The sequence below is a fragment of the Hirundo rustica genome, chromosome 1 (assembly GCF_015227805.2).
Source record: "Hirundo rustica isolate bHirRus1 chromosome 1, bHirRus1.pri.v3, whole genome shotgun sequence".
NCBI lineage: Eukaryota > Metazoa > Chordata > Aves > Passeriformes > Hirundinidae > Hirundo > Hirundo rustica.
In genome coordinates, this window is record NC_053450.1 from 151,101,985 (window position 1) to 151,115,252 (window position 13,268).

Sequence of the window (13,268 nt, forward strand, 5' to 3'; positions counted from 1 at the left end):
TGACAACCACATACAAGGAAATAATCTCCTCACCAATAAATTTTTATACCTTAATCAAAAATTGTGTGCCTTGCAGTGAATTAATTTCTGAAACAATAATGCTTTCAATGCTTTCCTCCTTTACAAAATATCTCTGCTGGTTTTCTTTTAAAACAGATATTAAAGTCAGTTGCAGTGAAAACTTCCCACACAGTTCAATCTGGTTTTGTCTAGTGTGTAGAAACCATCCAAGGGGGATTCATGTTGGATGCTTCCAGATGTCTACAATCCAGGTCCTTTTTCAGGGAGAAAAATACACATTTAGGGCACAACTCAACCAAATATCATTGAGACACCTGTGTCAGGATGAGAAGAACCACACCTTGGTCTCTGTTGAATGCATGCCCTGGTTCTTCACCAGATTTATTGGGATAACTGGAATTTAGGGGTACAGCTTATGTGTAACAGATATGTCCCATGCTCAGTGAGTTGATACTACTGACAGAAAATACTGTGTGATAGTATAAGGTCAAATGGAGTGATGCTCATCCTTATTTGCTGTGACATTTTCTGTCTTCCAGAGTTGTACACGTAGCTCTGTGTCAAGTAAGTGAATACAGCTGTTTAAAGAATCTTTAGTTTCGTTGTTTTACATTTTCCTGACGTGAAATTGCATAATTGGATGTATGTGAAGCTGAAATCCCCCAAACCTTCAGCGATGTTTACCTCAGTACCTTCAGACCAGTTCTGCCACGTTATCCTCTGATTTCCATATGATCATGTACCAGTTTTGGCAGGTTTGAGATCAAACTGCAAATCTTCAGTGGCTTCATGGACAGAGAATGTAATTCAGTACCAAACTGGCAGATGTAGTTCTTTGGGGTTTACATTTCAGGAAATGCATGCTGAAATGAGCATTTGCTCAGAGATCACCTTGCATGTGACTGTGAGTTGAGCCTGGATCTGTTTGCGCCTCTGTCTGATGAAGAGTTTGCAGCAGGGAGAACTGAAATGTATCACATTGTTTTGCCATTTTCTGAATTTGTGTTCATCACCATGCCTTGCAAAACCAGATATGCCAAGAACACAGGTGCTTCCTCGGCCTTTTCTTGAGCTGGACTCAAAAGATTAACTCATGTTACACTATCCACCAAAAAATCACCAAGTGGAGATGTGGTGATCTTCCTTAAGTGGTGAACTTCATTTAGACTCAGGTGAATTAGTATCTTTCTCTCAGTACCACTTTTCCATTGTCCTTCTCCAGAATATCTGATTATCATTCTCCAGAACACACACAAAGCACAGTTTATCTAATAACCAGCAATTCTTTCTCATCTTTAAATGTTGTATATGCCACTGAAACAAGATGATGCATTTATTTATTTTTTTTTACGTGATAAAATAACCTCATACCTGTTGGTAAAGACGTTCCCAGTAATCTTGGGTCATAAGACGGAACAAGGAGAGAAAGGCCCAGCCAAAAGTATCAAAGCTTGTGTAACCATGGTCAGGATTTTCCCCAGCCTTCAGACATATATATCCCTCAGGGCACGTGCTGCAAAACATCAAATACAATCCGTGAGATGTATCTTAGATGGCTCCAACATGGAGAAATAGATTTCCAAGGAAATGCATCCAATGCTCTTGGTTAAGAGCACAGGGCATCCATGGTAAATTCCTTCACTGTGTAAAACCACAGGAAACAGGTGATTGCCCTTCACAATATCAAAGGTCTTTGTAAACCTATTTTTTCTTCAAAAGGATAAACAGGGAAATAATAACCATAGCATGAGCTGCAATGGCAAATAATCACCCAGCATTTCACATATTTTGAATAGACTGGAATTAGGTGAGTAAATATGATTTCTCTTGGCACTTATTCCTAATAAAGAATCAAAAACCTGGTGTCTCCTGTTAAGAGTTGCAGGTAACACTGTGATGGAGAATTTCCTCTTTTGGTTTCACAGTCTGGACACCACCAGCCTCTGCTGTCAGAGCACCTTCCTGATTGCTTCCTTCGCTTGACCTCACTAACACCCACAAGGATTAAATCTTTAATCTAAGAAACCCAGCCCTTTGTTCCACTCACCACCACAGTCCGGGGTCGTGACACTTTTTCTATTTCTGCCAGAAAAAACCTTTCCTTGTGTGTCTTGTAGATTACTGTATTAAATGGCATGCAGATAGCATGGATTTCACTGGCTCTCATTAACCTTTGAGGCTCTTTACAAGTAATTTTCTTGCCCCATATGCCAGAAGAGATAAAAAATGCTCTCAGTGGTACTGTGTAAGCACTGAACTGTATCATCAAGTGAAACACAAGGTAGAAGAGATCCTGGGTCGAGGTACCATCCTCTCTCTCAGAACAGATTGGCCAAATACCCGCACAACTCTTGCACATCAGAAGCCAAAAATAAGGTATGACCCATCAGAAAGTGAAGACATAGAAACGTGCAAAGGCTTTCTTCTGCATGTATCCTAGGAAGAGAATATGAGATCAAATGCCCTGGAACCTTATGGTACTTGGGAATTCTTCAGGTGAGAACTATCTAATATCTGGAGAAGCAGATCTCAGCCGAATGTACAGTTACACCAGCCCTCCCTGTTCTCCTAATCTTTCAGACAGAGATGATCTGGGTACAGTTCCCTGCAAATTCCAGCTGCCACAACTAGGGATGGTTGGAACATATGGGATTTTGGACATGACACTAGTCACATAGTTTGTATAGCTTTGAGCTCCATTTTTTCCCAGAAAAAAAAAAAAAAACCAAACCACAAAACCTAGAGTTTCTCAAGCACTGCTATTTTTTCACCAAAGCAGAATATTGACAGAAATTGAAATGCAAAGCAGAAATACAAGTAAAGCAAACTAACTTTTAAAATGCCAGACAAAAATAAATTGTCCCCTGAGAAAGCAGAGTGTGTCTCAGTGTGAAAATCAGTGTTCTTTTTAAAAACTGTAATTTTTATACAGATATAAAATAAAATTTACAGCACAGGATAGCAACCTGTATTCCATGTCAAAATGAGAATATGTTTTTATACAAATCTGTGGTGTCTGTCATCACCATTAGACATTCAACAGCACTTTTAGAATCTTAATTTCATATCAGTAGTGAATCACAAATTTTAAAGTAAGTCTGCTTTGAACACTGATAAAAGGAGTGCTGAAGCATTGCAAAATGTGTGCAGATCCTTGTTTACAGTAGTTTTCAGAAAAAGCAATAAAAAATGAACAGCTGATGTTTAGTGAATTAAATGTTACACACTAGTGGGGGTATAATAAGTGATTCTGTCACTTTAGGTAAAGCTAAGTGAGCTTAGACCAGTTGAGAATTCAAATAATAACAATTATACCCCACAAAGAAAGAAAAAAGTCACTCTTTATTTTTTAAGAGTGCCAATCTAGAGACGCCTCCTTCTAGACCTTTCCTATTTTGACTACATATTTTTTTCCTAATAAGAGTCACACAAAAAATACAGTAACATTACCGAGTTTAAAAAATGATAAAATACAGAAAACTCATTTTTTTTTCCCCCTAAAATATGCAGATGCACATCGAAAGTCTCTTGTATTCCCACATGCTTTTTTTGGGGCAGACTTTTTCACTAAGCCTCCTCTCTCCCAAAGGCAGCATCTCCTGTCACTCTGCTGTAGAGAAGTGAGATTTCTGCCTCTGATGGGCTGCTGCAAGGAGCCTCCACTGTCCGTGATGTGCCACTCAGCTGCTCAGGAGCTCTGAGAAATGGATTCTCCAGGCTCCTGAGGAGGAAATTCCCTTTGCTGCCTCTAAGACATCGTGTCTACGCTACAACATTTCTGTAAGGCTGATTATTTTCTCTTATTTTCCGAGAAAATGACTGCACTCACACACCGGGCTTGGTTGGAAACTTTGTGACCATGTTCAGAGGTGCAGAGTCCTTTCCTTAATCTCTCACTAAAGAGAAATCCCAAGTGGCTCCATTGATCTGGTCTCACTGTTCTTTATTTTAACATTATTACTAATGGCTAAAACAACCCAGCACAGCTGAGAGAAATTTTGCTGGTGCTTACTTTAATGATGGACTTCAGCCTAGGCAGGGCAGTCATTTGGAATTGGGTTTCTTCTATAATAAATTGCCTAAGATCTTAGGCAAAAGGGGAATTTTGCCATTAATAGCAATTATTGAGAAGGGTGAGATTTTCCTCTGAATCTCAATTAGTAGAGAGAATTTCCTCCCAATCCCTTCACCCTTTTGAACAAGAGTCTGAGAGAAAGGGGATTTTAGGAGCGTTGGGTTGAATTTTCATGGGAATTTCTGGGCACATAGTAGAGGATACAAAGTCACTCAGGTTCACTGCCAATGTTGCTTTCTACGAAAACTTTTGAAGAAGAGTTTCCAAGCAAGTGCTCAAAGCACTTTATTTTGCTTGGAAATCTGTAGGACACGGAGATGCAACTTCTCTGATTGCAATAGTGAGCAGGGGTACCTCAGAGGAATATTATCTGTTTAAAATACAATTAGTATTATACACATATAATACAATTTTTTCATATTTCATTCTGTCCTTATGGGTAATTTTCCACTGTCTGACCCCACAGTGAATAAATGGTTTAACCCCAGCTGGCAGCCAAACCCTACAGCGCTGCTCACTCACCCCAGCCCCTGTGGGATGGGGGACAGAACTGGATGAGTCACAGTGAGAAACCTCGTGTGCTGAGATAAAGACAGTTTAATAGGGCAGAAAAGGAAGAAAATAGCAATGATAGTATGAGTAATTACAATAATAAAAGAATTAAGCTCTACAAGTGATGCTCAGTGCAGTTGCTCACACCTTGCTGACCACTGCCAATTCCCAAGCAGCGTCCTCCAGCCAGCTTTCCTCCACAGTTTATAGACTATGTGGTCTGGAATATCCCTCTGGCCAGCTGGGGTCAGCTGTCCCCTCCCAGCTCCTCGTGCCTCCCCAGCCTCCTCCCTGGCAGAGCACTGTTGGAGTCCAGGGCATTCCTTTGGCTGCCCTGGAGGGTCAGGGACCTGGGCATGGGGGTCTGGGACCCCAGCCCAGAGCTCAGAGAGACACTGGCTTTGATTTCAGTCCATGGGAAAAACTTCCTACACTGAGAGAAGGTTTACAGGCCACAAGAATGTGAGAAATAGTAGTTTAGCTTATCACAGAATGAGAAAATAGTAGTTTTAGGTTCCTAGCATTGAAGTGAATGGGGACAAGATGGAGAATCTGGGGCGTTGTCTCCTTCTTCTTCTCCTTCTCCTTCCCTCACTCCATTGCTGCATTGACGTGGCACAAAGTAGTTAGTGAGGATTGGGTCAAAGTAAAGATGACCTTTTTAGTAATAGTGATAGACATTGGTAAGAAATAATAAACAAGAAATACGTAGTAATTAGTATAAAAGATAAGGACAGCCCAGCTCGGGGGGAGACGTGAGGAATCCATGCAGCTGCGAACATCTTGTCGGACTCCGAGAAAATTGTAAGATAAGAAACAATAAATGAAGTATGCAACCTTGAAAAATCTAAACCTGAGAACTCCGTCTCTTCCTTCAGCTCGGCTCGGAGCTGTGCAGGGGAGCAAGGACCCTGAAACCACCTCAGTGTTGGGGTAAGTCCCCGACAGAGCACGAGAAGCTGAGAAGTCTTTCACTTAGTAGAAGCACATCTTAGCAACAACTGAAAACATCAGTGTGTTACCAACATCATTCTGATCCTAAATCCAAAACACAGCGCTGTAGCAGCCACGAGGAAGAAAATTAACTCCATCCCAGCTGAAACCTGGAAAACACACTTCTCTAATATTTTTTTCAGCTTTAAGAGCATTCAAACAAGACACTGCAGCATGAAAAGCATGAACCCCAGCCCAAGAATGTTGTTAATGTTAGTTTACACCCTTCTTTCGGCAACCAGGCCCTTGAGACAGAATTTCTTACTTGTCAACTCCTTATTCCTGCTCACCCTCTTTCGTGGCCAACAGAGAGATAACCCACAGGGTAGGGGAACGTGTTAAAAACACCGAGAGGAAAACAAAACACTGCTTCCCAGAAAAACACTACAGAAATTTAGGTGTAAGGCTCTCACATGAGAAGATTATTCTGCAACTGACACTATTTCCCCTGAGGATTTTTTTAAGGAGCCTCAAGATTTTACTGAACCTTCTTCCATGTATGACATTAAGTCTACCCCCTTTGGATTTTTTAGCAAACTCTTCAGCTTCTTTTACCTCGGGGAAGCATTTGAGAGGATTATACTCTCCTCTGATGCATAGGGATGGGCAACAACAACAACAAGCTACATAGATATACCATCCTCCACAGGAGTGTCACAGGATGCTGTTCAATTGATCACAATAAAATTAGTGTCATTGATTCAGAAAAGTTAAAAGCAGAAGCCTACCTACCTATCCATCAGGCTGTAATCACCACTGCAAGCTGGCATTGGTACAGGAAATTAAAGGACATAAGAAACAGCTTTGGTTTAAATAACACAGGCTGGGAATGCCAGAGAGCTGTAGCTGAGGGCAAAATGCTCTGTCTCAAGAGTTTAATCTAGGCAAGCCAAACAACCGGCTGATCCAAGCTACAGTGGCCACTAGGGCTGGGCAATAAAACAAGATTTGTAAAACATCCATGCACTGGATTGTAACATCCAGATCCTGAAAATACAGGGAGGGTTGTTCATGTGCTACCAGGAGTCAACATCAATGACAACTGTGAGGTGAAGGCTGCACTTTCCTTGGGTTTAGGTTACAAAGGGACACTTTGGCTTTGGTAAGAGTCCCTTAGTCTTCCTGCTTAGGTCACTCTTCAGGCCTAAGAATGCAGAAGTTAAGCTGAAAAGTTTATAGCTGATGTCTTTGATGCATGGCTAATTCTTGGGGAATGGAAATCACCCTGGTGGTCGAAACTGGAACCCCCAAGGTGGGGTTTGAAAGCCTGGCAGCCTTGGAAGGACAGACAATGCCCATGGCCTCCATGGCTGGCTGATGTGCACAGTAGAGTCTTCCTCCACCTGCCTCATCCTGCTAAAGTCCACAGACCACAAAAGAGAGGCTTAGATTTCCTTTCAACCAGAGACCTGAGTATTTTGCCCTGCACTTTTTGTATTTTCTCCTTTCCCTTGACTCTAAGGGAGGAGACAGCAGTCAGAATAGAAGATCATACTGTGGGGAACAAAGATCCTTCGACTAACATTTGCTCTTACCTGAAAAAAAGAAAATACCCATTCTAAAACAGGAAAATATTTTAAAAAATGAATGTTGTAAGGGTAACCGGGCATTTAGGAGAAAGGGGCCAAAAGCCAGCAGCACTTCAGCTAAAGCCGTTGATGTCAGTGGGTGCTTCATGTGCCTCAAAGTCACAGATTTTTCTCTCTCCCCTGCTATTTCTTGTCTTGTAATATTGAAGACTAATCACAGTTAGAGTGTCTGACTTACAGTTCCCCACTAATTACCATCTAAAAGCCAAAATCTGACTTGCAGTGCCATGCTTCATCTTGGTTAAGGTCTGACTAGGAGCCCCCAGCAGTTCTCACTCCAAGCATCCAAATGGACAGAGAGAATTTGAAGGATAATTTTAAAAGCGAGGGAAGGGGTGCCAATTGTCTGAAATGACAGAAGTGCAAGCAAATTGAACCATATGCTGCAGGGAAAAGGGAAAAAAAACCCAACAATACAATGATGACAAAAAAGAGAAGAAACGTTCAGAATAAAGAGCAACATCAACCAAGAGTTGAAACTGGAGGAGAAAAGGGAAGGAGGTGCCCATGAGCAGGGTTGCTCACAGGTTGCTCAGAGCACCCACTGACCAGTGCAGGCTGCTGACCTGTATCCAGGAGAAGTTTCAGCCTCCCCCACTGGCTGCTTGACCAGGAAGATGGAAAAGCCGTGGGTTCAGCCTGCACACATGGGAGCAGAGAGGGGATCAGGAACAGCCCCCTCTCCTGCAGTGTGCCCTGTTCAGGCTCCACGCTGCAGCCAGCCAAGCCAGCTCTTATTTCTTCTGGCTCAATCCAGTGGCCAGACACCGGAGCTTCTGTCTAACCCACCAAACTAAATGTAGGGCAATAATTTGTCATCATAAACATAATAGTAGATTACTGCCTAATGAAGGCTGTAGCCTCTAGTAAGTCTGCTTCTCTCATGTGGCTGATGAGCTTATTACAGCTTTGACTAAGAGGTAATATTACCCCTCCTTAAGAATTGAGTGGATTTGGATTTAATCCCTACTGCTGCTGTTTGACCAGAGACATGATCTTCCAAATACACCGCTGATCCCTAGGAATGGGGACTGTTATTGTTGTTCCTAAACCTGTATAATTCCTCAAGTCATGCCCATGGCCCCTGTAGCACCTTTGAGGCGTCATACTTGCTGTCTGTTTGTTTAACACACTCAGACAAGAGGTTTTTTCGCCATGAGCAGGCCATCCTCACCCTCCTATCACCATAACCAGCTCAGAGAAAATGGAAAAGCTTCTGTGATTTACATCACAATCTAGGTAAATTCATTTAAGGTGCATAGCCTGAAGGTTTGAAGCAAATTCACTAGTATTGCTTAATAATCTGGGATGTAATTATGTTTTTAGCTCTAGTAGTTTAAACAACACAGTTCTTTCCAAAATACCCTTGCTTTGATGACATTTGAAGAGGAAACTTCTGGAAACTCTGTCCTCTTCTTTACCCAAGGAACCCTCACAGCCTCTCCCACCTGTCAGCCCAGCTGTACCACATCAGGCTGCATTTGGTGAGGGTAATAGACACACCAATCCCACCAGGCACATGTCACAGCTCCCAGTATCCCATTTCCTGGAATGGACCCATTCCTGCACCAAGTTAAACACTGGCAGACCGTGACCTGCCTGACAAAGCTGGGTAGTCCTGATATGACTTGCAAGCAGGGCTTTCTCCTGAACTGAAGATATTCTCTTCTCTCCAAAAGTTATTTCTTCTTTCTATTGTACTCTATTCCTTGTAAGCACAAAACAAATTCTTGCAGTACATCAAGGCAAATGCAGTCAGATAAACAAAATGAAAAGCAACAGAAAAGTTCTCTTTGATTAAATGAAGAAAAGTCAAATTTCAGGTATTGCTGCTGCTCCCCAGGAGTGTCTATGTGCAACACCTCCACCCCACTCATCCACGGTCTGCACTCTGAAATGCCAAACCTCCAAACCAAGAGAGCTCTTCTCACCCTATTTGTCCAGCATCCAGCACAATATGGACTGAATCTAGGACCTTCTTATAGAAAACAACTATTAACAACAACAACAGCAATAATAATAATAACGCAGATATAAATTGAGGCAACTTAGAGCTGCAATGTTCCTAACTGCCAGCAGCAGAATAACAGAGTCAGCTCTGTGCACTGGTGCAGCTCCCCAGTTTCTGGTGCAGCTCCCCAGTTTCTGGTGCAGCTGGGGCTGTGTTGCTGGATGCTGTCTGACATGTTCTGGCAGACAGACATTTTTCCAGGCTCTCTCCTGCCAAGTTCTGGGTGAGAGCTGCAGTGGCACTGGTGGAAGCACCCGATAGCAGCTCTCCTCCTCAGCACGGGGCATGTTTCTTCTCTACCCTTCAGGGGTGTGATAAGCCTTTACAAGGGACTTTAAATCACTTCGTGGAGGATGCATAAAGGCAAAGGAATGTTACTACAGCTCAGAGGATCAAAGTGCTGCATCACTGCTCGTGTAACGAGTGCGCTGACAGGAGGGTGATGTGGAGGAACTGCCACAAAAACACTGCTTTTGGTGCTCATGGAGACTGAAAGCAGGCATCTGATGCAATTTTATGTGTGGGTATTAATTACCTTAGTAAAATGCCACAACACAGAAGAAAACAAAAGGGTTTTTTGGGGTGTTTTTTTCCTGACAATGCCTTAGAGTTAGGACTGACACAAAAACTTTGAGGAGCGCTACAACACGTGGTCATTCCTTCGTCCCTTATATGCAATGAGCTCAGTGATAGAATTTACCAAACCACAGAGAATCTTGCCCCACAGTGTACATTATTTTAATGTATCCTGTTAAGAAAAATCAAGGTCATAGTGAGAATAAAGGTAGCTAAAGTTTCTATAGCAACAGTTACTAGGATGCTGTTGCCAAAGGTGCTTTCTTGTTGTTTCTGAAGTAGATTTACTGGCTGCTTTTTCCTTCCTGTTCACTAGTCTTGTTTGGTAACATCAGCACAGACATGATGCAAATGTGCTTTCATCGTCAGTATGATCTTGTAGACTATTCCTGCCCATGAGCTGAATACACAGAACATATCATGTGTAAGAGGAAAAAAAAAAATAAATTAAGCAGTCTGACCCTGAGATCCAAAGAGGGCACAACTGACTTAGAACATGTACACTTTTCTAAAAAGCCAGCTCCTTGTAATTGCAAATTAAAAAGTGAACAGAAAGAATGTAAGTTTCTCTTTTTTGTCTGTTGGTTTAGTTTGTACACTGACAGCACCTGGTCTCTTCCTCCTAATGGCCAAATTTCCTCACTGTTTCTGTTGCTCAAGCAAACCTTCAGGCAGGAGGGGAAATAAAAACAGCAGCCTAAGCACAGAGGCAAAAACATCCCTGTGAAATTACAGCAGGATGAAAGTGGAAATGCTTTACAGCTGAAATGTATCTTCCTTTCTCACAGACAGATAATTCCACGCTGCTGCAGCCCCCATAAAGAAGTCTTTGCTCTGTGGGGAAGCAGGGGACTCAGCAGCGCTGGCCACCTCACCCAAAGAGATGGTTAAATGTCACTGAGAAGGGACAAGCTGGAGCTGCACAGGAGGGCTGGTGTGGCCTGACAGGGATGTGTTCCACTCTGGGAATCTGCTCTGGTGGTGGTGGCACCCAGCAGGATTCCTCATTGGATCTGAAGGTGGGACCAGGAGGGCAGACATATAGGATATGTGTGTGAGATTGATTGATTGATTGATTGATTGATTTATAGAAGTGTGTGGCGGTGCCTGCTGTCACCTGCTGCTCTGCAGCCTTCACAAATCATAATCATGCTCCACTTGATGCCAGGACTTGATTTCCCAAAGGAGAGAGCAGCTCACACCTAAGATCTCCCAAATATTTGATCTTTGTATTGGATCTTTGCTGTGCCTTCCTTGAGGCTGAAATGAGGTGTTCAACATTAAGATATATACTGGGGATTAAATTGAAAAGCAAATTTACAGAATTTGTAATCCATTTTTAAAATCAGACTATCTGAGCTTTCTCCATTTGTTTTAAACAAATCAAATAGAAAATGCTGAAATTGCAAAGAGAAACAATTTGTGTAGATCCCACTGCAGCCATATCGAAAAGAACTACTAAATTTAACCCTCAAATGCATCTAAAAACATCAACAACTGCAAATACACTACCTTTTTTTTGGTCTTTGTTGTTAAGAGAGCATTACTGTTAGCACTGCTCCCAGTGTGACCAAGCTGTGACACACAGAGCAGAGCATTTTTCTATCAGTGTAGTTTCCTGAATGTGCTTGTTGTGAAACACCAAGCACATGTCACTTTGAGCCAAAGAATATCTTTGATCAAAATAATTTGATTTTCTCTCTTCTCCAGAAGTTACTTCTTGTTTCTATTGTACTCTGTTCCTTGTAAGCACAGAGCAAATTCTTGCAGTACATCAAGGGGGAAAATGCAATTTTAACAGGATAAACAAAATAAAAAGCAACAAAGACGTTTTGTTTGATTAAGTGAAGAAAAATCAAATTTCACATATCAAGAAGGTTTCTGAGGTATCACATGAGAAACCCCACAGGCAGATTAGCCCTTGGGCACCTAAGAAACTTGCCATCTCCCTGACATTCCTACCATGGCTCTGCAGCATGGATTTTTAAAGTAGGTTCTTGAGGTTGCTTGAGCATATCTAAAAATGCAAATAAATGTGTTTTTTTTCTTGCCTCTGCCAGGTCAAGTACTAGAGACATGTTTGCAGCAGCTGAGTGACATACATCTATTCAAATCCCTTCTGAACTGGAATCAATAATAGCTAGATCCATTACCTCCTGCTTTATTGGCAGCTTGGGTGCTTGTTCAGAAAACAGCCCCTCCTAGTAATGTAATAAAGCCCCCACCTTGGAGATAATTAGATTGCCTGTGATATAGAATCCACTGATGATCATTTCCCTGCTGATTTTGGCTTGCTACTCCAGCTCAGGTTGCAGTCTCCATCACTACATGCTCTTACATTAGACCGCTTGAGTCTCATCACATAACAATTGCCATAGCTGATTTATTTGGACTTTTCTTCTTTAACTCTTCCATAATACCAGCAACCAGAGAAACCTCAGAGTGTCATTAACATGCTTTTAAAAATGCACTGAAATGGCTTTTTCAATTACCTCAAGATTTAATATCCTGGCCGCAACACAGATATCCCTCACTCTAACAACAAATCCTTCCAGGAGAGAACTCATGACACCGCCCTTCCCCGAATTTCCTTTGGGTCCTCAGTGTATCCCAGAGGCTGATGAATTCAAACTGTGAGCAAAAGCACATTCCACAAATGCTAAGAACACTCAGACACGGCCCTGCCAGCTGTCTTTCCCTACCACACCTTCCTGATGTCTCAATGGGCTCCCAGTTCAAGAGTCCTCACTTGTCGTGAATTTCAATACTAATAAATGGGAACCACAACCTCATGCATCTACTTCCTCCAAAGTCCCCTCCCTTGCTCCTGTGATGCAACCTGCGCCAGAAGGTCCCAAGCATGCAGATTTTGGTTTGCTGTTGAACACTCCTGCCCTTGGCTCTAGTCATTGGAGGGTGAGAGGAAACAAATCCACTCGTTAGATACGTCAGCCTGTAAATGATGCTCTCCCCATCCCAACAGGTGGGAATACATGATTTTGCACATCCCCTGGGGCCTGAGGATCATCTTTATAATTATCTTCATGTCTTTAAACACCAGCAGTGGATGACTGGCAGCAACTCTGTGCAATGTATAGCAAATGAGCCAACGCTTGATAATCCTGAGCTGAAAAACCCAGTGTAGTAGGAATATTTATTACCCATTTTTTAGGCATTTAAACTCAAACCTTCCCCAGTGGTATTAAATACTTAACTAAAACAGCAGAAGTCTGAAGAAGAAAGAACCAAGGCATAAAGGGAAAGTTGGTTTCCCTTGATGTCACAAACACTGACAGTTTTGATGTGTTTATCAAAACAAGAACACTCAGTTTGAAGGTGTCATTTTCGTCCTCTTATACTCAAGAGCTGCAAGTTCTCCCCGGCTGTTTCAGGCTGTAATTTTCTCATGGACACAGTGCTTCCACCAGAGGTTTCTCCAAGCATGGCTTTT

The 13,268-nt window shown here is 42.2% G+C and overlaps 1 protein-coding gene across 3 annotated transcripts in view; it reads right to left on the minus strand.

The window, feature by feature from the left end:
- Window positions 1-13,268, minus strand: part of LOC120764554 (sodium channel protein type 5 subunit alpha-like) — a 215,693-nt gene that overhangs the window by 121,441 nt on the left and 80,984 nt on the right. For all 3 annotated transcript variants that reach the window (XM_058419749.1, XM_058419748.1, XM_058419747.1), the window contains exon 9: window positions 1,393-1,534. In XM_058419749.1, coding sequence (XP_058275732.1) covers window positions 1,393-1,534 — 142 coding nt within the window. The remainder of the gene's footprint in view (window positions 1-1,392; window positions 1,535-13,268) is intronic.